Source organism: Ruditapes philippinarum, unplaced genomic scaffold (genome assembly GCF_026571515.1).
Source record: "Ruditapes philippinarum isolate M1 unplaced genomic scaffold, ASM2657151v2 ctg300_1_1_1_1, whole genome shotgun sequence".
NCBI classification, from domain to species: domain Eukaryota; kingdom Metazoa; phylum Mollusca; class Bivalvia; order Venerida; family Veneridae; genus Ruditapes; species Ruditapes philippinarum.
The window spans coordinates 78,939-101,367 of record NW_026860085.1 but is presented as its reverse complement, the minus strand read 5'-3'; the positions used below and the strand labels follow the sequence as shown (position 1 = coordinate 101,367).

Genomic DNA, 22,429 nt, shown 5'->3' with positions numbered 1-22,429 from the left:
ACAGATATTTGATAAGTTACAGCAACGGCAACCTGTTGGGTAGACGCACTGATTTCAGAGTTATTGAAATCTTCCCACTGAAAAGTGCATAAACACCGAGAAAATAGAATAAAGAAAAAAAACAACACTGTCATGTGTCGTCACCTTTTGTAGTGACGATCTATATTTTTCTATCCAAGAAATGGAGATGTTCATAGATCGAAAAGAAGGGTATTCGTATGAAATGACAGAGTAAAATATAATGCTTTTTTGCTTTATTATTACTAGAACTTTTACAAGCGTTTGTATCTATATCTAATACATGTCAATTCTAACGTGTATAGATTTCTAATATGACGGAATAAAATGTTTGTTTTTATATCTTTTCTTTCTTGAATATAATATACACTTCTGCAGATTTTGAATCTTTTCATGCGCACAATGTATTAACTTAAAGTGTATATCATAAAGCTATATATCTGCTTAAAATGTTAATTTAGTTAAAAAAAATAATACAAATATACTTCCAAAAAATCTGTATGAAAACAATTTTGTTACGGATCATTTTATTCAGTGTACATACATTATCAATGTGCAGAATAACAGAAACATTTTATGTTACTACTCTTCTTAGAATCAGCCATTACATTATAATAATAAGTAACAACATTATTTTACTGTTAATGAACTATAAAACATTTCATAAAATAAAGCTATATACCCTTTAATACAAAAATGTCCTGTCAAAAATACCGGAATGAAGCGTGTGTTATTGTTTTTTTTTTTGTTTTGTGTTTTTTGTTTCTAGCATTTCTTGATCGTACTACATATTGTATACTATTGAATACAAATCAGATATATAATTATAAATGTCAAATGTTTGTGTTCTCATCTAGAACTGCTGTCACTGTCTGTATCCTCACTGTTGGAATCGTCACTGTCTGCATTGTCTGAAAGTGACATATAGTACATGTAGTAGATTAGTCGAAGTTTATATTTTTTATTCCGTTAAGCAATGAGACCCTTATGTCATTACAAGTATGGTACAAATGGCGAACAATTATAAACACAAACATGTACTTTATAACGTTAACATTTTGAGACGTTTTCAAGAACGGAAATTATATTGCTAATTGCTAACATTTATATAGGATAGCTAGATTACTATACTTAAGTCTTACGCTTCATATATTTATTGATATAAAATAGTCACACTTTAACAAAAATTGTTTTATGTTTAAAAGCATCGTTTGAACATGGAAATGACTTAGCTGCATGTAATCAAGACTGTGTGCATAATACTCAGTGTTAAATAGATCTAAAACTATTAGAGGAAAGAATGTTGTACACGTTCAAATGGGAAATATTCAAGGTTCCGTTTGACTGAGACATAGTTGTATTTAAAGCATAATGATAAATAAACTTTATTGTAATAAGCAAACACATTTAATGCAAATGGAGACAAAAATATTTGACCATATTAAAATCGGCATCAGTTATGAAGATGTGAAATAAGAAAGTAAAGAAAAAAGTAATAAAAAGCTGATAAAAATGATTTAAAAATTGCATTATGTCAAAGATACAAACATCCGATAAAGCCATATACATGCTATATATCTCCGACCCGTGGTTTACAAAATAATAACCTACATTTTGATGGAGAATGATTATGAAATAAATATGAAAAGTCTGCAAATTTCCTGTATTTTTTTCGTTTTAATTGCTTCTAAGGGATTCCCTCTTTTCCAGATTTTGTAAATTTCTTATGAACAAATGCGCGAAATCGTTGCAAAAGGGTGGTTAAAAATCTATCTTATAATAACAGCATAATTGTTTATTCAAGACAATTTTTTCTGTTAACTATACGTTTACTTTATACTGGTCATACAGTCCAATGTAATGCAATGTGGTCATACGGCCATGTTACCATGTATATGTAATGCAATGTGGTCATACGGTCATGTGTTGCATCAGTGTTCTGTTGAAACTAACCCTTATGTGGTTTTTATTTGTTTGGGTCGTCAGACCAAACAAATAATGGTAGCGAAATTTCAGATCCTGGTGTGCTTATTTGCAAAAAACCGAAAGTAGTCCAAACTCTTCGAAGCGGTTACTTCCCTTTATATGTACACTAACGCCGAAAATTAAGGGGAGATCACTGCGTAAATATTGTCAAATGATAGGCGCATTAATTTTCAAGCAAGAAAATAGTTCCCGATTGGTCGAATATTTCTAATAAATGTGTTATTCTTTATAGATATACATGCTTATATTAAACTCCATGATTATTTACATCAGTGTTAAACAACAGGTTTACCGTAATCAAAATATATCGAAATTAGTTAGGGTTACAAACCCTAATTTAGAATAATGTGGTTTTTTTCATAACTTCCCTGTGGTCTACGGGTTTACACGCTCGCTTAGGGAGCGAGAGGACTGGAGTTCAAATCCCAGTTAAGGTAACTCATGTTCTTTTGGTGTTTTTCTTTCAAATTGTTTAAGCCAAAGAAACATTGAATTGAATATCAGTGTTGCAATTAGTTTTATAGTCAATTTATTACAGTTATAACACTGGAATCAGCATTTGTGGCACTATACAAAAACAAATTGTTTTATAATCTCACAACCTTCACCTTTCTGACATTCTGAGACCCAAACAAATTCAGCGCCTTCTGTGCTTTGATTTTACATGCATCAATGTACTGCGAACTTGACATTACAGTATAAACTTGTTTGATCAGCGTTCCTGCATTGTACATTTTCTATATGCACTCATATTTGAACAACCTTCATAAAAGGTGTGTCGCAAATTGACTCCAATAAAGTATAACTTTATTTCTTTGGTGAAATTTCCATTTCGGCTTTTAAGTTAAGTATACAAAGTCGTTAAATCCTTTAGTTATGCATTAGTTCACCTAATGCAACTTAACTAATGCAACTGACTGTTGCAACTTAACAATTTACAAATATACGGCTCTTTAATGAAGCATTAAATTATTTTTGCTGTGTTGAATTTTCCTTTTCGGCTTTTAACTTCTGTTATTAAAATATATATTTTGAAAGCGCTTAGTTATGCATTAGTTAACTTAAGAGTTGTGTGAATTATCAATCTTTAAATCGACAGCTTACATTACTTTGCACAAGTTATGTTTGATTGAATCACAATTTACACCTATGGCAAATTAACAAATACTATCAACATTTAAAAGAGTTAATACTAACCTCCTTTACACTGTTCGCAGCACTGGCCTGGCGGTATATGAAAGCCATTCGTGCATAAGCTTGAATCAAACACAGGACATTGTGAGGTGCAATCACTAGGTAGGGGTGCTCTCACTGGGATCACAATGTAGGCGACAATAAACAATACAAACGATGCCTTCACTAACAACATTCTTTTTCTTTAGATGTCTGAAAAATATATTTAAATAAACCAGGCGATTGTTTAATCAGCAGTAAACGTTATTTAACTGTTTCTATGTGTGTCATTTGAACGATTGTTGGCGTAGTCTATTTTTGATTTTTATCTTATTTATGATTTATGAATTTCATTGACACAATGGTTAAAGTCGCTCGTTTCATTTACTTGTCTTTCAACACAATATTGTCTAAATATTGCTGGGGAGTAAGGAGGGAGATGGATTGGTACTCATTCGTGACGTAGAACCCCTATCGTGTCCGAAATGCCTAAAGAGTTAAATTTTATGTCACAAATGTGAAACTGAAAAGCCGTCGAATATGACTCTCAATTGACCTTTCTAAAATCGGCAAAATATATCTTTTTACTGGTTGGAGTTAAATGAAAACCTGTGATATGTTACTTTATGAACGTAAAGATTAAAGGTTTTGACAGCTGTAAGGAAATTGTAATTACAGCCAGAAACGTTCGATCAATAAAATAAAGTGTTTTCTATTTGATTGAATTTAGTGTTATATCATAAAATACCAAAGTATTCGCTTAATATCAGAATACAATACTTTCGCAATTTAAACTTGTGTATTCATTTCTTGAAACAATTCTGACTACAGTATCTATGTCTGACGCGTATGTTTTATTCTTATTTTGGTAATTAATTTAAATAATAATAATAATAATAATAATAATAATAATAATAATAATAATAATAATAAAACACAGAAACGGGTTTTTGATTTAAACGATGCCGTTGTTTTATTTATTAGGATGGCTTTCAAATAAAATCATTAAAAGCACTGACACACTTTATTTTTTAAAGGAACAAGTAGATAAACAATGTATTTCTATTTAACTTCTAAACATACATTTGCCACAACCTGCCACAAAAATAAATCAAACAAAAATAAATAAAACATTGGCAGTATATACATGTATTAAAAGTGTTGAAACGCAGTATGTGTGAGAGCCCAGACAAAGATCTGATCATGGTAGGCATTGTCAGCTAGTCAGTCAATACATTTTGACACTTTTTTATAAAAATAATGAATGGTATTGTCGGCATTCAAAGATGGACAAGTCAATTGACATGCATTATCAGGAATCTGGTTTTTATTTAAAATGATACGTTAACATTCTGACGAATAAGATATCTAACAGAGCTTTAACCTATAATAAAATCTTATGACAATTTTATTTTGAAAATATACATACCTTAATATACTCGTATATAGCCTTAGGTTTGATATCTCACTCCTGCAAATTGTAAGAAATAAAATACACACAGTTTTTTACAAGTCTGTTACAAGACCGCAAATGCAAAATAATAGTGACGTGTGCAAATTGTATAGACGCGCGCCCTCTACAGTATTATATATAGGCGTGAACTTTTTTAATTATTTTTTTACATTTGAGTGAATATGTTAATCGCAGTATATATAAATCTATAACCGCCTACGGATAATGCAACATATGTGCATGTATTATGTCACATACTAAATAGAACATTACAGAGCACAACACAACACAGCAAAATACAAGGCAACACAACGTAACATGGCACAATGTTACACATTGCTTCACAAAAAACAACGTAACACAACGTAAGACAAGACAAGACATACACATCGCAACAAATCAAAGGGCAACACAACGTAACAAAGCACAACATTATAGGGCACAAAAACGTAAAACAGCACAACAAAGCACAACGTAGTACAGCACAACACAATACGTCGCCTCATCACACAACATAACAATACACAACACAGCACAACACATAGCAACAAAACACATGGTAGCACACATAATATAGAACAACACAACACATTGCATTACATCATAAGGTAACACAGCGCAACACAACAAATCGCAACATGAAACACAGGGCAGCATACACAACTGAATAACACAACATATTGCAGTACAACATAGCGTAACACAGCACACGCAACATTGTATAACGAAGTAAACAGGATGGAAGTACAACTTGTTTTATAATGATTTGTATGTGACAACTGTAACAGGCCAAGTCACGTGAGGCATTGAGCACGCACGTTATAAAGAAGGTCTTAATGATTGTTACATATTAAGCCATTTGTTTGGAAATAGCCAAAAATTACCTCAAGAAAACTACGTTTCGAAACAAAGTATTTCAATTTTCTTTCATTTGGCATGTTATCAATGATAAAAATAGTTCAACATACCGTAGCTTTGTGTTATTTGTTTTGTTTGGTTGGAAGACTTTGGTCATATGGCGCCGAAACAGGAAAGATGACTGACTAACCTCGGGGGCCCGTGTTCACAAAAATTTAAGGATCAGGATCAAATCTAAAAACTTAAACATTCTCCATTGTTTATTCTTATAGAATAAATATTTAATATAAACATGACAAAACTGGACTTGAAATAGCATGTTCTTCTGTTAAAAATATTATGCTAATAAACTATATGTTATGTTATGTTTTATGTTATGTTTATGAATGAAATACTTATCATCGGAGAAAAGTAGCACTGTCAAAGTATCAAAATGTAAACTTCTGGTAGTGATTTTTTTCCATACGCAATACTAAATCATTATTATCGTACTATTTGCCAAAAGCATAAGAATTAAAAGACGGTATAGTTTTGTTGCCTGTGAGTTCTTTTTCTTTCAATGTATCAGGGCGATATAACTCAAATGCTTAAGAGTACAACAACATTAAAAAAAGAAACAACACCAACAATAAAAAAGAAACAACAACAACAAAAATAACAACAGCAACGCATTTTGAGGCATAATGTACCTTCCATAACATATATATTACCTAAATAAACAGATATGAATGACTGTGCGATTATGTTGCCTTGACTGTCTCTATACTGCTATTGTCACTTGTGACAAAGAAACAAAACGTTCATATTATTTAAATCATCATTGTTTAGACAAATTTTGTTTAATTAAAAATGCATATAACGTAGCAATGTTTGAACAATTTATGACAGCGTTACAAATCTATTTTTTCCTCTGATTTCGGACAATACTAGTACTAGAATATGGCGATGTTTATTAGTTGGTAAATATATATCAAAGGGTAAGACTACAAACTTTACTGTAAATATTCCTGCTCTAAGATTAAATCAGTTCCCAAATAACTAATACATGTAAGTATATCTGAACTTTAGTCAGATTGAGCTCTAGTCAATTTCTGGGAGAAAATATTTACAAACAATATTGCAAGTCTTCAAAAGATTGCATATGACCGTTAAATGACTTTTATCACCAATGCTTGTGAATGCATGGCCTTAGATAAGATATAAATCATATTCAATTACTATATGAAGTAATTTTCACCGCTTGTGGCCAATATGGGAAATTCCAATATTGCCATCTAATCTAATCGGACCTTAATAACTAATTTTAATCTGATCCCCTCGGCCATTAGGCCTCGCAATAGAAGCCTCTGACCCGAGATATACGGGAAGATCCAATGTTTTACGATTGCAGGCAACATTTTGGGCAGACGCACTGATTTCTGGGTCATTGAAATTTAACCGCTGAAAAAAGAAAAGAAAAGCTTTGCCATATTTTTCTTTTTAAACAGCTGATGAAAGAAATGAGGTAAAATAATGAATAATGTTTTTTATTATATTTTTTCTCTTTATTTTACTAGTATGTCAACAATACTGTGTATGAAGTTCAAAATATGATATAATAATATGTTTGTTTTATCTTTATTTTCTCTTGAATATAATATACACTTCTGCAGATTTTGAATATTCCAAATGCGCACTTAACTTAAAGTGTTTATCATAAAGCTATATATCTGCCTAAACAAAAATGTCATTTTAGTTTTGAAAAATAATACAAATGTACATTCAAAATATCTGTACGAAAAGTATTTTGTCCGGATCATTTAATTCAGTGTCCATACACTGTTAATGTGCAGAATAACAGAAACATTTTATGTTACTAGTTTTGTAGAATCAGTCATAAGATTATCGATACAGCATTATTTTACTGTTTAAAAACTATAGAAAAACATTTCATAAAATATAGCTATATACCCTTTAATACAAAATTTCCTATAAAAATACCGGAATGAATTTTGTTTCTAGTATTTCTTGATCGCACTATGGTAGGTTATTGTATACTACTATTGAATACAAATCAGCTACATGTATATAATTATTAATGTCAAAGGTTTGTGTTCTCATAGGACACTGTCTTTTTGCTGTCACTCTCTGTATCTTCACTGTTTGTTTCGTCGCTGTCTGCATTGCCGGTCACTTTAGAACAGACGGTGCCCGCACCTACACAATCACAACACTTTTTACCACGATCGCAATCGTCATCTTGTTTACACGTTATAGTTTTACATTCTAGATTTGCAGGGCAGACATATTCTGAAAGTGACACATAGAAGCAGTTTACTCGATGTTTAATTTTTTAATTCCATTAGACAATGTGAACCTTATGCCATTACAAGCATGGTGCAAAAGGCGAAAACTTACAAACATACATGTACATAATAACATAAGCATAATAACATAAGCATTTGAAGACTTTTTACTTTTACTTTATTTGAAGACGTTTGAACGGAAATTATATTGCTAAAATTTAAATAGTATAGCTACATTACAATACTTAAGTCTTACGCATGGGATGCGTATATCTTATTGGTATTTCCATATTTGTTTCCACCTTAGTAATGGTGTTGATAATGACTTTAATAACGATATAAAATAGTCACACTTTAACACAAATTATAATGTTTAAAGGCAATGTTTGAACATGGAAATGACTAGGCCTCAAGTAATAAAGACGTTTTAGATGTTAGTAGTAAAGAATGTCGTACACATTCAAATGGGAAATATTCCAGGTAGATTTTGTATTTAAAGCACATTGATAAATACATTTTATTGTAAGAAGCAAACACATTCTGTGCAGATGAAAACAAAACTTTTTTGACCATGTTAAATACGAAATTAGTTATAAAGATGTGAAATAGATAAAATATAGACGGGAATGGATCGGCATATTTTAAAGGAAGAATAGTTATGAAACAGATATGTACCGACCTCGATTTTCATGTAATTTTCTCGTTTTCACTGCTTTTGAGGGATCCCCTCTTTTTTTAGATTTTTGTAAATTTCTTATAAGCAAATGCAGAAAATCGTTGCAATAAGGTTAAAAACCTATCTTAAATAATAGCAAAATAGTTTTGGTCAAGACGATTTTTATTATGTTTACGTGCAACATAAGATGTACATATAGCTTAAAACTAGTAAGCTTGATAGTTTTATGCAATTTAAGGTGAAATTAACAAAGAAATGAGAGAAATATCTTCAATACCTCCTTTACATTTGTCACAGCATTGATTCTTAAGTCTAAATGTTCCTTTTCTGCAATTAGTGGGTTCACTGCATTTGACAGAGTCGCAATTATCTGAAAGGGCGCCTTCAAAGTTGAAAATGAAACAGACAACCGCCACAAGTAACATTACTTTTAAGAACTGCATTTTCTCCGAATGTACAATCTACAAAATACAGATGTATAACTATAATAAGTTAAATATGTTGATTCGTGATCATAAATTTGTATATTTACTAGAAGAATAGGCTTACTAAAAGTCTTATAAAATACACACATAAATATTAATCATGTTGACACAGACTGACAACAAAAGAATTCAAATTAATTAACTCAGGAAAGCTTTGAGATACATGTCCTTATGACACAAAAAATTGAAACAAAATTGGAAAACAGTTAAATGCATTATGAAATGAATAAATATTTATCTAGACAAATTAAAAGATAAATTAGATAAATAAATAAATAAATAAATAAATAAATAAATAAATAAATAAATAAATAAATAAATAAATAAATAAATAAATAAAACCCTCAGCATTTGCTTTATTTCAAAAAGGAAAATATAACACATCACAAACATGTAAGTTGTTAGATATTGTAAGATCCAGCTATTCCACCAGAGCAAGAGAGCTTAGACAAAGTATAATAGAAGACATGCGACACGATTTATATATACGCTGTGACGTAAGAATTCGACGCCGGGCGACAAATATTATTCTTTAAAAATCTATTTTTAGTCAATTGATTGCATACGTAATGTGTCGTACATTTAAGGCGCTAAATATTGGCAGCTAAACGGATTGTATCCACCGAGTGTTTTTTTGTGTTTAAGATACTTTCCGCCAATCAACCATTCACAAACTGTGTTATGCTGTCTGAGAGATGGGCATATCAGAGAAAGGAGCAATGAGAATGTCCCCTAAGAGAATTTCTGTGATAGGTTTACCCTGCTTTTAATTTGTGTCGGTCCTTTAAAAGTTTAAGGAATTTCAATGAGAAAATACAAAAATTGAGACTGTTTCTAAACTTGATGGAAAAACACTTTCGATTTCCAGCTGGTTTAGTGTTATGAACATTAAGGGTACTATTTTGTTGATTTTCCTTCGTATTAATAAAATCATAATGTAAAGAATTTGGCTAGAATTTAATGTGTTTGTGCAACCTATATATATGTTAGATCACACATCAGTGGATGTCACTTTGCTGTTAATATGACAGGTAACAGACTGGGAAAATTAAGAGAAAGTAGATTCCAAGAAAATGATGTATTCTGAATATCGTTGATAATTGATATGCTATCCTGGCAGCACAACACGTGTCACAGTCATGTCCACAGCTTACCAAATATATAACATTTGTATTTACGTGTTCGCCTTGTAATGAAAATTTCATTGAATGATTGAATGCACTTATAGTGAATATAGACCTGTTAAAGATTACATAAAAACCAGGACATGTTATGCTATACATGTAATTGTGTTACAGGATGTTACACATCAAGTCACGTTTACAACAATTGTCACCACTGACTTCTTGAATCTATAATATTAATTTATATATCATTTAACGCAGTTTAAAATACATTCCATTGCACTGTAACATGTATGCACTATTCCTATAGCTTTAAAAAAGTTAATATATCTATTTTTTCTGGTAATGTTTTTCGGTCGATTCACCCATCCTTACACCCCTCAGATAATGTTGAACAAGTTGTACGGATATAAGCAGTTTTGATAGAATGATTACTAGTGATACTTGTGAATAAACTCTAACATAACGTATTTTCGAATTTTTGACAGACCATTATTTTTATTTTATGCCATTTATTTTATATTTTAGCTGGTTCAACAACTACATAATTAGTAGTAAAGGAATTGTTTGCATCCCTGGCCTTATAAACTTAACACATTGTAAGGTGGGAAAATAATGGAAGCCGGCAAAAAGTAGACCCTATACGGAACAACGTAATGCAAAATTCAACATGTCATATATAGACAGTGATTACTGCAAAATCAGGCAATAATCGCACACAACATGTAAATTATTACTTGAATCTTTTGACTTTTTTTAAAATCCGAGCACATTTTCTCAAGCTGGCTGTCATGAAATATTTGGCTCATCTGGAGGCGTGTTCGTTCCTTTCCCTGGTAGCTTTACTTTTAGACTGCTTTTGTACTAAAAACCGACAGAGATATTTTAATAACTTTAAGTATTCAGTCATACAATTTGAGTTACTAACTCGAAATTTCGACTTACTTATCTCGAAATTTCGACTTACTAACTCGAAATTTCGATTTAGTAACTCGAAATTTCGAGTTACTTATCTCGAAATTTCGAGTTACTAACCCGAAATTTCGACTTACTATCTCGAAATTTCGAGTTACTAACTCGAAATTTCGACTTACTAACTCGAAATTTCGAGTTACTAACTCGAAATTTCGACTTACTAACCCGAAATTTCGACTTATTAACTCGAAATTTCGACATACTAACTCGAAATTTCGAGTTACTTATCTCGAAATTTCGACTTAGTAACTCGAAATGTCGACTTAGTAACTCGAAATTTCGGCTTATTAACATTACAAGAATGGCCAAAGTTATTAGTTAGATGGTATAAGATATAGTAGGGAGTGCCGTTGAACGATGGAGATGGAGGAACGGGTGCCTGGACAAAAACTACTGAAATGAAACTTAAACTTAGTAATGGCATGTACACACCCGACCTAAAAAAAAAAACAAAGCTTCCTTTAATTTGTACGTTCAGGCGTTCTTCACACGTTGTATTGTATCCCATCTGTTCGAACATATCTTTTCGCTAATCATATTCTTCTCATCCCTGTGAATAAAACGATCCTATACTTCACGTGTGGGACATCTGAGGAAAGTATCGCGGCGTGGCCAAAATAGGGCGTGCTTAGGCCTTTGTCAAAATTGTTGGACTGACTATATTTCTTGTAAAATCGGATGCTTTTATATTATTCCAATCATATATATATAACAACAAGTTCCACTTTTATCAACTTTTACCAACACAATATGAATCAAAGTATTAGTAAATAATGAATAATGTTACAAAAACAGAACGTGACAGACTAACTGGCGTATACACGCCATTTAAAACTTATTTAACACATGATATTGCACAGTTTACAATAGGGTAGGTTTTGGACTTGTTGTTTCTCCACATGATGGTTGTATGTGTGCTTAAGAAAAAGAAACATCCGGTTAACACGGAAATGTGGAAAGTGTGATTTTACACCCCCCCCCCCCCCTCCACAATAAGCGAAACATATGGACAATTTGACCCTATTAAATTGCTCTGTCAAATAAATGTTAAAGGTGCTCTATCAATGTGCAACAGCTACACACTAAAGAAAGTATCTTGAATTCAATCCTTGCTTTCACCGGCAACCAATGAAAGTCGTGCAATGTAAGTCGAAATTTCGAGTTAATAAGTCGAAATTTCGAGTTATTAAGTCGAAATTCCGAGATAAGTAACTCGAAATTTCGAGTTAGTATGTCGAAACTTCGAGTTAATAAGTCGAAATTTCGGGTAAGTTAGTCGAAATTTCGAGTTAGCAACTCGAAATTTCGAGATAAGTAACTCTTAGTAACTCGAAATTCGAGATAAGTTAGTCGAAATTTCGAGTAAGTAACTCGAAATTTCGAGTTAATAAAAATCATACACTTGGCACTAATGCTCTTCCGTAGTTATGAGATATTGAAGCTGAAATCCTGAATTTAATGAAGAAGAAATTGTTAAAACTGTTAAAAATCTATGTAAATATGAAGCTGAAATGCTTAAGGCTGTCTATCATACTTTTGCCATTAGCCTGGTAATAGCTGAATTATCAAAAGGTGAAAGATAGGTGATGTTTGAAACATTACAACTTCTTAACTTTCATGTAGAATACGTATATATCCTTATATACTATCTAGGTATAAAGTACATTGTATATGGTAACTGTTTGTAGAAAGTTAATTATCCCATGTGTCTATTTATTATTTCTCACAGATAATATTTACATTATGAGTTTAACAAAAAAAAACAAAAACAAAAAATAGCGAAACATCATCCAACCAACAAACAAGCACGAAGAAAAATGCGCGGAATTTATACTTGAACAACACCAAACAACATCACCAACAACAAAAACATAGCAACAACAACAACAAAAACGTAGCAACAATCTTTTGATCAAAACACAAGCGATTTATTTTATTACTTTAAATTTATTTTCAACATTTGCACACTGCAGTTAATACAGCAATAAAATTGCACAATGATTAAATGTGGTCCTGGGAAAACAGATTTATTAGCCATTTTATGCCTGGTTTTGCATTTAACCGTCGTAAAAGGTAAAGAAAGGGAGAAAGTATATTCAAATAATGATATAAAATACGTGCATTATTTAATGTAATTCTTCTTTATTGATCAAGCTCTTTTATTTTGACATATGAAGTAATGCACAATACAACACTACTACAGTAGGCATTTAATATTTACCCCCTAAAGAGATAGGATAAAGAATATTAGAAAATCTCCTGTAATACTCATGTGGCCAAAATATTTACTTAAAAATGGCTGTTTGTTTTGTTGTTGTTTATTTGTTTGTTGTTTTCTGGGTTTTTTTTATCTTGTGTACAGTGATTCGGGGACTCATTCCCTTTCAAACAAATAAAGGTGCCGCCAAAATGCTTTCTGATAAAATTGTTTTCCTCAGTTCCAAAATACCAGGACTTCTAATAACAATGTGATAGTCTTCATTCAACTTGTGACAATTAGGGCATTGCTTTATTTGTATATGGAATTGAATATATGGACGAGACTATCAACTTATACATGTGAGGATATAGTGTCTACATATCAACTAAACTAAGTATAATTTCTTACGTCATAATATGTGACTCAAACTGAAAATAAGTGGAGAAACATTAAAAACGCTCAATTTACACAGACTGTGGAAGACATAATTAATATTCAGTAGCAATCAGATTTATTGACACTGAACCTGTTTGACTTACCTAAATAGATAAGCAATTCTGTCGGCTGATAACGTGTCACACTTGTCTTTAAACAGACGATATCTACATTGTCATACAAGTTTACATTTAGATGACGATGGCTGTAAACATAATAATATGTTTAGCTGTTATATTAGGTGTGGTACCCAGAGCCGTGCTTGGTAAGTACTTGCTTTGAGCATATATGCAGATATACCATTTCTTTAACAGATTTTTGGGCGAGAATTAATTTGATGCTGATATCCCTGCCACATGCTTATTTTAATGCACTCTACCGTTTCAGTGTCCATGTTCGTGTGTGTGTGTGTGTGTGTGTGTGTCAGTCTTCTGGTGTCTCACTCTGTGATATTTACTATCATATTATTTGTGTTCAACGTCTAAATCTCAACGTCTCATTCGCCACAGCAGTCCTTTCGACTGTCACATTATTTTCTAGTAATGCTTATGCTTTATTAAACAACGTATACGATGTTGTGTATATAATATGCGCATCACATTTTGTACTTATACGTTAATAAGTTTTAGCTGTATTGCTTTAGTGACGAAAAATGGATCGATGGTTTAAGAAAAAGTCTCTGCAAAAAAAACACCATCACTAAATCATTTTTAACTACCTTAATCATGCCGATTCTGCAGTTTCCATGTAATTTTGTTGTAATTTATGCTTCCAAGGTATCATTTTTTTCCCAAATTTTTATACTTCACAACAGCAGGTGTCAAGAGCCTTGTGGCAACTGTAAAAAAATACCCCCTACTTCACTTCAGCGTTGTTATATTTTTCTGGTCCTCCGGGAACCTTGATTCCAGCACTTTAAGTGCTGAAAATTGAATATCGCTCAAGCCGGTGCTAGGGGGCGTGAGGGACGTAGTACTTGTTCATTATCGCTCATGTAAAGACTGAATCAAACTGAGCGTGCAATTTCTATATAATTTCGTTGTAATAAATGCTTCCGAGGGATCACTTTTTGTCAGATTGTTTTACTGGGCAAGATAACATACAGATCAAATCCTAGACCATAGATAGAAAGAATGTGGTAGATAGTTGTGAACTAGTAGAGGAGTTTATCTTACACTTGGCTATAAAAAGATGCACGCTTTAAGGCCAAACATGTTTGAATGTTTTTATGTATCAATACAACAAAAACAAATAAATAAAAAAAAGAATAAACGTTTTTTTTTCTGAAGAGGACTAAACGTCGAACGCTAAAGAAAAGCGTTTGTTTTCATTGAACTGATTAATATAAAATACTCGACACAGATACATGCTAAATGTAGTTTTATTTGTTGAAAGAGTTTATTACCTTTCTTTGTGTGTGGGGGGTGGGGGGGGGGTAAATAATAAAGAAATTTGTATGTTATTAAATGGTGGCTCCGAGTACGCACTGTTCTTCAAAACTTCAGACTTACGAATATGCAAGCTTAGATGGTAAATGTTAGTCCATCATGTTCTATTTGTTATACTCTGTAGAAGATTTGTAGTTTTTCAATGACATTTCTGTTGAACGAATATTTCCAGGGTCTGATGTCCCTTGCACTTCAGCGTCTGGTACATGTCAAGAAGACAATATACATTGTTCCGGAAGTTACGTCAGCGGATTGTGTTCTGGGCATGCGTCAAGGCGATGCTGCATGCCTTCAGGTATGCTGTATTGTCTCTCCCAGAGGGAACATTAATTAACTAGTTGTTTTGACTGTATAGGCTTCAAGTTTTGTTTGCTTGGCTATAAACACAAGTAATCAAATGTTTGTCAGAATAATTTTAACGCTGGTATAATTATCCCTTATGGTCAACCATCCTCCGATAGTTATTCGGTTTAATAAATTTTGAATAAAGAGTAATTTCATTTATTGTTGTTGTTTTTTCTTTCGTTTATGGTGTTCTCCTCCTTTCATAATTAAACTTCAAATCTTTAAAAAATAGTTTTAAAGGAAAATATGTTTCAGGAAGCGGAGGATGCTCAAATGTAAACATTATTTCCCGTAGTCAGTGGGGCGCACGTAACCCAAAGCACGTGACAGCCATGCACGTGCCTGTGCACGAATTTTTCATACACCACACAGAGAGTCCCTCCTGCAGCTCACAAAGTGAATGTTCGGCTAGAGTAAGGGGCATACAAAATTATCATATGGACAGTCGAGGTTAGAAACATCTTAGAATTTTGTGCTATTACAATGTACATTTAAGTAAGTGTAAATCGGCGACACGTTTCACAGGGTTAAAGGTTATCTTTAACAATTAAAAGTAGATATTCCATCATATGAACAGAGTTTTACTGACTTTGATATTTATTAAGAAAAGAAGTATATATATTCCATCAAATGGTACAAGTACATTTTAGCTGGAGGTGTGCGGCATATAGCGGTTGTAGCTACATTTAGTTACAATGCTGCGACATTTAGCACCACACATGATATTATTTTATGTGTATTACAGGATGGAGTGATATAGGCTACAGCTTTTTGGTGGGTGAGGATGGAAACGTATATGAGGGTCGGGGCTGGACTCATGTGGGTGCACATACAGCTGGGTATAACAGCAAAGCTTTCGCTGCCTCTATGATTGGAAGTTACATGTCTCACCTGCCAAATTCAAAGGCACTAGCAGGTGCGTGTATTACTGGTGTTTGGTTAGATTTTTAGACTCTTTTCTTGCAAATTAATTGGATATATGAGCCGCGTCACGACAAAACCAACATAATGGGTTTGCGACCAGCATGGATCCAGACCAGCCTGCGCATCCGCACAGTCTGATCAGGATCCATGCTGTTCGCTATCAGTTTCTCTATTTGTTATATGGTTTCAAACTATCAAACCATATATAACAAATAGAGAAACTGATAGCGAACAGCATGGATCCTGATCAGACTGCGCGGATGCGCAGGCTGGTCTGGATCCATGCTGGTCGAAAACCCATTATGTTGGTTTTGTCGTGGCATGGCTCATATCATTAAGTTATACGGAGATTAATAGTTGTTTTATTCTCTTAGTTATTGTAATTTCATAATGAAATCTAACGCCCAACTCCTCTGGCCTTATTAAGCATTCGACTTACTTATTTGCTGCTGTTATTGATGATCGCTTTGTTTATATCACCCTTAGTCTGTATGGTTGTGCTAACTCATGATATTACCTTAATCTATATTATTACTCGAGTTATTTTATTAACTCGAGTTATTTTATTAACTGGAGTTATTTTATTACAGCTGTAAAGAATCTGATCGCATGCGGTGTTCACCTGGGGAAGATCTCTGCCGACTACAGACTGTACGGGCACCGAGATGCCGGACAGACGGACTGTCCAGGAGATTCTCTCTATCACGAGATTCAAACCTGGCCTCACTATAGTCACACCCATCCTTGAATTGTCAACTAACCTGTTCTGATACAATACTAAATATGCATCAATTTCGTCTCATTTATATATTGCCACTGATTTCCTTCATGATTTGTTACCGGGTCCTATAGTATAGATCATAGGGCCTTACGCAGGGATGCTTAATTTCACAGAGGTTAAGTAAATGGGTCACAGCTTTAATTTGAATATGTCTTAAAAAAGAAATGCGAAACAATTTTCTTACAACAGTATCTGTGTAACTAATCTGATAGTGATCTGATCCTGGGATATACCTACACTGAACGATTATATTCGGTATTTTGTAATATTGCATGATTTGACAGTCAAATGATGTTGTACAAAAGGAAGCATATCAAACCAAATAGATCTATTTCCTTCCTTATGTTTTATTGAGGAAAAATATATGTTTACCTGCGGCAGGGAAGTTTTACATATAGTTTGATCCTATCACTAAATTTATTTCTTTCAAAGAGAGACGACAAATCTTTCTCTGTTTTGTTTGCATATTCACCCGGCTATATTCATGTCATATCGGAAATTTAACTTCCTTTTAGGAGTTTTATATTTGAACATTATTGATAAACAAATCATATATAAACATAAATTATCATCATTAATATCTTTAATATAATAATTATAAAGTACTTATTAAAGGATTCGGTCAAATGTTATACCAACACTATCAAGGCCTTTTCGTACCTAGGTCTATCTAATTAAGTTTACAAATTTTAAGAAATTCAGCGTTTAAGTTTAATACAGAGATTAAAAAAATGTACATGAGACTGTATGCATCATTAAACATAACCATGTTATACATGCTACATTTTGAAAAAAAGAGGTATAAATGATAAATGCGGAAGTTAAAAAGAACGTTTCAAATCCTATATAACCGTCTGTATATTGAAGATACAGGAAGATTGTGTTCGCTTATTGGCTGCTGTGAACAACAAAATAAATATGGGTTTAACTAGCATATATACAGTGTTAATATTACTGTTTGGATATACTGTTAATGGATATATTCTATCAAATAAACAAGGTAAATTATACTTTATAATATGTTAACAGTTTTATATATATTCCAAGTTCACTGATAAATACACTAGTAAATCAAATACAAGTACATGTACCTTAAATGTACGTACTTTGCATGTATAGAAATGTATATAAGAAAATTGCTCTGTTTTTTTGAAAAATATAATATAAAAATCATAATACGTCGGTTTTATTCTCAAGAAAATAGAAATTTATAACCTCTAAAAATCGTTGTAACATGTAGGTTTTATTCTCAAGAAAATAAAATTTTATAACCTCTAAAAATCGTTGTAACAGGTAGGTTTTATTCTCAAGAAAATAGAATTTTATAACCTCTAAAAATCGTACTGATTGGCAATGCACGTTTAAATAGATCTGTTCTATATATCTATAACTATGTTCTCAAGTTATCAGCCCCACCCCCACATATTTAACTAAACAGAGGGTAAAATCGTTTATATCAGATTCTGCAAATTGAAAACATTTTTTTTTTATGAAAAGATGGCTATACGTTATTCTAAGACGATTGTCGTCGGTATATTAAGGTTAATGACAAGGAAAAGGTTGATATGTTACTCGATTTGGACATTTTGAATACCATGAATACCAAGCAATTAGAAATATATATTACCTAAAATAATACATTTTAATGATGTTAATGACGATGAAATCATTAAATGTAAAAAAATATTAAACTGTATTCAATAATAGAAAAATCGATTAATTACATGTATATAGATATAAAGCACATTTGATAAATACTAAAACAGGACATTCATAAGCTTTTATAGCTTTCTGCCTAATCCCAAATATATTGTGTAAATATTGTTCATCATAATGTAAATATATCTTAAACAAATACACAACACACTTGTCTGTTTAAATTTTTTACATTTTATTGATGTATTGATTTATTGACGTGTTTTATTTTATTCGACACTAGTAAAGATTTGCCTTTATTGCACAAAAATCAAAATATTCTAATTGTAACTTTATTTAACTGTAAAATTGTATTAAAATCATGGATACAAAAATCAGAGTACATAAGATGAACACTGATTATTTGTGTACTTTGTTTTGCTTTCACAAATTAAATACTATAAATTTATTACAGGAAAGGGTCCCACCTGTTCGGACATTAAAATTATCACACGTGCGCAATGGGGAGCACGTGCACCTAAAAGCACGGAAAACCTAACACTACCCGTGCCCGAGTTCTTTATACATCATACAGATACTCCAGAATGTTTTGACTTGAAGGCGTGTTCGGCTGCAGTAAGGGGCATACAGAAATTTCATATGGACTACAGAGGTATCAAAAACATGATTATTTGAGCCGCGTCATGACAAAACCAACGTAATGCGTTTGCGACCAGCATGCATCCGCGCAGTCTGATCAGGATCCATGTTGTTCGCTATCAGTTTCTCTATTTGTAAAAGAGTTTGTAAGCGAACAGCATGGATCCTGATCAGACTGCGCGGATGCGCAGGCTGGTCTGGATCCATGCTGGTCGCAATCGCATTACGTTGGTTTTGTCATGACGCGTCTCATTTTGTTGTTCGTATACTCTTTTAGAACAATTAAGATCGTAGGCAGAGTAAAAGGGAGAAAGGAAAGCCCTGGAATTTGTCCAGTACGGCACAATTGAACACGTTGAAAGCTTAATCTAATTGAGAGTTTTTATTTTGATTGAGGCTGCTTTTGAATGCATTTTGTCAAAGTAACCTATCGTCCATACCCCTGATTTCGGCTCCGCAAGCTCGTGGCATATCTTTATTAGCTAAAAAGGAAAACCCTAGTAACAAATTCCTCTTTCATCTATTTTATGTGGCATTATGTCTATCTAAGTGTAAATGTTGAGTGAACTGGAAAATAACTTAAACTTAATAATTTTAAATTTGTCCAAATTGTTTTCAATTCGTTATTTACACATAAAAATAACTCACGTGTCCCACGGGTACAAATACATCTTTATATAAGATCATACAGGAACGAAGATATAATCAGTGGAATTGTTTTATTTAGGCTGGGTTGATATCGGATATAATTTCTTGGTTGGTGAAGACGGTTTTGTGTATGAGGGACGAGGCTGGACTCACGTTGGATCTCATACGAAAGGCTACAATTCTCAGTCGTTGGGCACATCTGTTATTGGAGATTACATGAAAAAAAATCCAAACAAAAAGGCTCTAGACGGTAAGTACGGAATTAAGACAGGAGATTAAAGAAATGTTGGCAATGATTAAGTTACAAGTAATAATATGATACACATAACCCCATGTAAAACCGTCATTTCTGTATACTCTCTTGTTTTGGCACAGCAAAATGAATACACATAATACATTTTCTGTTACCTATAATAATAATTGAAACTATTTTTAGCTTGATCACTCTGTGAAATGTTGAATGCCTTAATCACATGTGTTAAATGGAATTATTTTTACATTGGACGTTATTTTATAATACATAATATCTTAACATATTGTATTGAACGCATTTTTGTATCTGTAAACTATGTTCACCTTGTTACGTACGTAACTGAATAATAATATTGTTTATATTTTGCACATGTATGTATTTGTCAAATATGTTATCATTACTGATTAAGTTACAAGTAATAATATAATACAGTGGAAAAGTGGAAACAAAGAGTATATATTATCATTACAGCGTTACGGGGATTGATACACTGTGCAGAAGTTAACAATATGCTGTATCCGAATTACCGACTTTACGGCCACAGGGACGCTAATAACAATACGGATTGTCCGGGAGATACACTGTACAAACTTATACAAACGTGGCCGCATTACAGTCATGTACCACCACAAACTCTCCTCTTCGAAAAATATAACATGTCTGCTAGAAATTAGAACCCTGAAAGGTCGATAATGTCTCAGAAATGCTATCATTTTTTATTTTTCAATAACTGTTTATTGTTGGTATCTTGGTACAGTTTCCAATTTTTGTATCTTGAGTTCTGTTGGTAACTTGTATGATTATATTAAATTAATATTTTGTACGGAAAATTAAAGAAAATTAAAAAAAATTAGAGATGAACTGTTTTTTTCTAAATTTCATAGAACATAGTCTATTTAACAGTAACAAACTTCGAACTTTGACATGAGGACATTTGCCGTGCGAGTTGGCGGAGGAAAAAATGTAATACTAACTTTGTGAGGTCTGTCAGTAGTTTAAAATTATAACCAATTATCATAATATTCTTTAGCGCGGATTGATTGTTTTTTACGATATCTGAGAATACCCATTTAATGTAATGTGACATGGTACAGAATACGTTTGAAACAATGTTATTCCAATTTCAGCAAGAGGAACTATACTAGTATAAGGAATTAGTTAAATTTGTTTCTTCACTATATCCATTTTGAAATTTTGCATATGTTTCATTTATATGACTGGCAATGCATACAAAAAATGAATATCACACAAACCGTTTCTAATCCATCTGTTAAATTTTAACGGAGGTTCAATCCTCAATTAAATTAACGGACGGATTCCGCCAATAAAGTGAACGTTACATTGCAGAATTTAATTGCTAACCATCTCCTATAATGCATTATAATTTCATTAAACAAAGATTTGCTATATGTTGTAGTACGCTTCCTTTTTTAACACAGGAACTATTTAAAATTAAGTTTTTAAGTAAGTAAGATTGTAGATTGTATCTGAAGTTAAATTACAGGTACTTACATATATATTTTACCCGAGTTAACCACATTAACATATTCAATTAAACTATATTTTTCCTGCTAGAATAACAGCTCAAACACGTTTCCATTCAGTTTCTAGAGATTCTACAAGTCTGTCTTCTGTGACCACAATATCTGTCACCACACCAAAATCTTCGATTGCGACAACTCCTTGTTACATTACTGACAGAACCAAGAACCAAACTGCATACACCAATATGTTCTTGAACTTCTTGAAGACATTTCCCACACTAACAACAATCCTCTTCCATCCTCTGCCCACCTTCCACTCCCAGTCTTCCTATGTGATACTCGCCTGCCAACCTTCCCCTCCCGGACTTCCTTTGTGACACTGACATGCCAACCTCCCTCTCCCCGACTACCTATGTGACACTCGCCTGGTCATCATCCACTCCGGACTTCCTTTGTGATACTCCCTCTCCCCGACTACCTATGTGACACTCGCCTCATTTCCCTCTAAAACTTTTTGTCATCTTGTATTAATGCACATAAATGTATAAATTGTATCTTTATCGATCTTTTCTGTTTGCTTACA

The 22,429-nt window shown here is 32.6% G+C and overlaps 3 protein-coding genes and 1 long non-coding RNA gene across 5 annotated transcripts; 2 read left to right on the top strand and 2 right to left on the bottom strand.

Moving 5' to 3' along the window:
* Positions 1-239: 239 nt before the first annotated feature.
* Positions 240-4,723, bottom strand: LOC132758827 (uncharacterized). The gene is made up of 3 exons (XR_009629630.1): positions 4,607-4,723; positions 3,202-3,390; positions 240-929 (listed from the first exon to the last, which is right to left on the bottom strand). It is a non-coding gene; the product is annotated as an uncharacterized LOC132758827 (long non-coding RNA).
* A 2,320-nt stretch (positions 4,724-7,043) lies between these two features.
* LOC132758802 (uncharacterized) lies at positions 7,044-15,315 on the bottom strand. Of its 2 annotated transcripts, none has more exons than XM_060750502.1 (3): positions 15,180-15,315; positions 8,727-8,910; positions 7,044-7,777 (listed from the first exon to the last, which is right to left on the bottom strand). In XM_060750502.1, the coding sequence occupies exons 2-3, from the start codon at positions 8,890-8,892 to the stop codon at positions 7,569-7,571; spliced, it is 375 nt and encodes a 124-aa protein (XP_060606485.1). In that variant the 5' UTR covers positions 8,893-8,910; positions 15,180-15,315; the 3' UTR covers positions 7,044-7,568. The 2 variants fall into 2 exon arrangements, with proteins under 2 accessions (XP_060606485.1, XP_060606484.1); XM_060750501.1 differs by lacking the exon at positions 15,180-15,315 and adding an exon at positions 9,326-9,440.
* Positions 13,776-17,177, top strand: LOC132758800 (peptidoglycan-recognition protein SC2-like). The gene is made up of 5 exons (XM_060750499.1): positions 13,776-13,933; positions 15,289-15,411; positions 15,717-15,911; positions 16,207-16,377; positions 16,976-17,177. Exons 1-5 carry the CDS (start codon positions 13,864-13,866, stop codon positions 17,131-17,133), a joined length of 717 nt encoding a protein of 238 aa, XP_060606482.1. The 5' UTR covers positions 13,776-13,863; the 3' UTR covers positions 17,134-17,177.
* An 830-nt stretch (positions 17,178-18,007) lies between these two features.
* LOC132758801 (peptidoglycan recognition protein 1-like) lies at positions 18,008-21,223 on the top strand. Its single transcript, XM_060750500.1, has 4 exons — positions 18,008-18,166; positions 19,277-19,474; positions 20,189-20,359; positions 20,834-21,223. Exons 1-4 carry the CDS (start codon positions 18,085-18,087, stop codon positions 21,034-21,036), a joined length of 654 nt encoding a protein of 217 aa, XP_060606483.1. The 5' UTR covers positions 18,008-18,084; the 3' UTR covers positions 21,037-21,223.
* Positions 21,224-22,429: the final 1,206 nt, after the last annotated feature.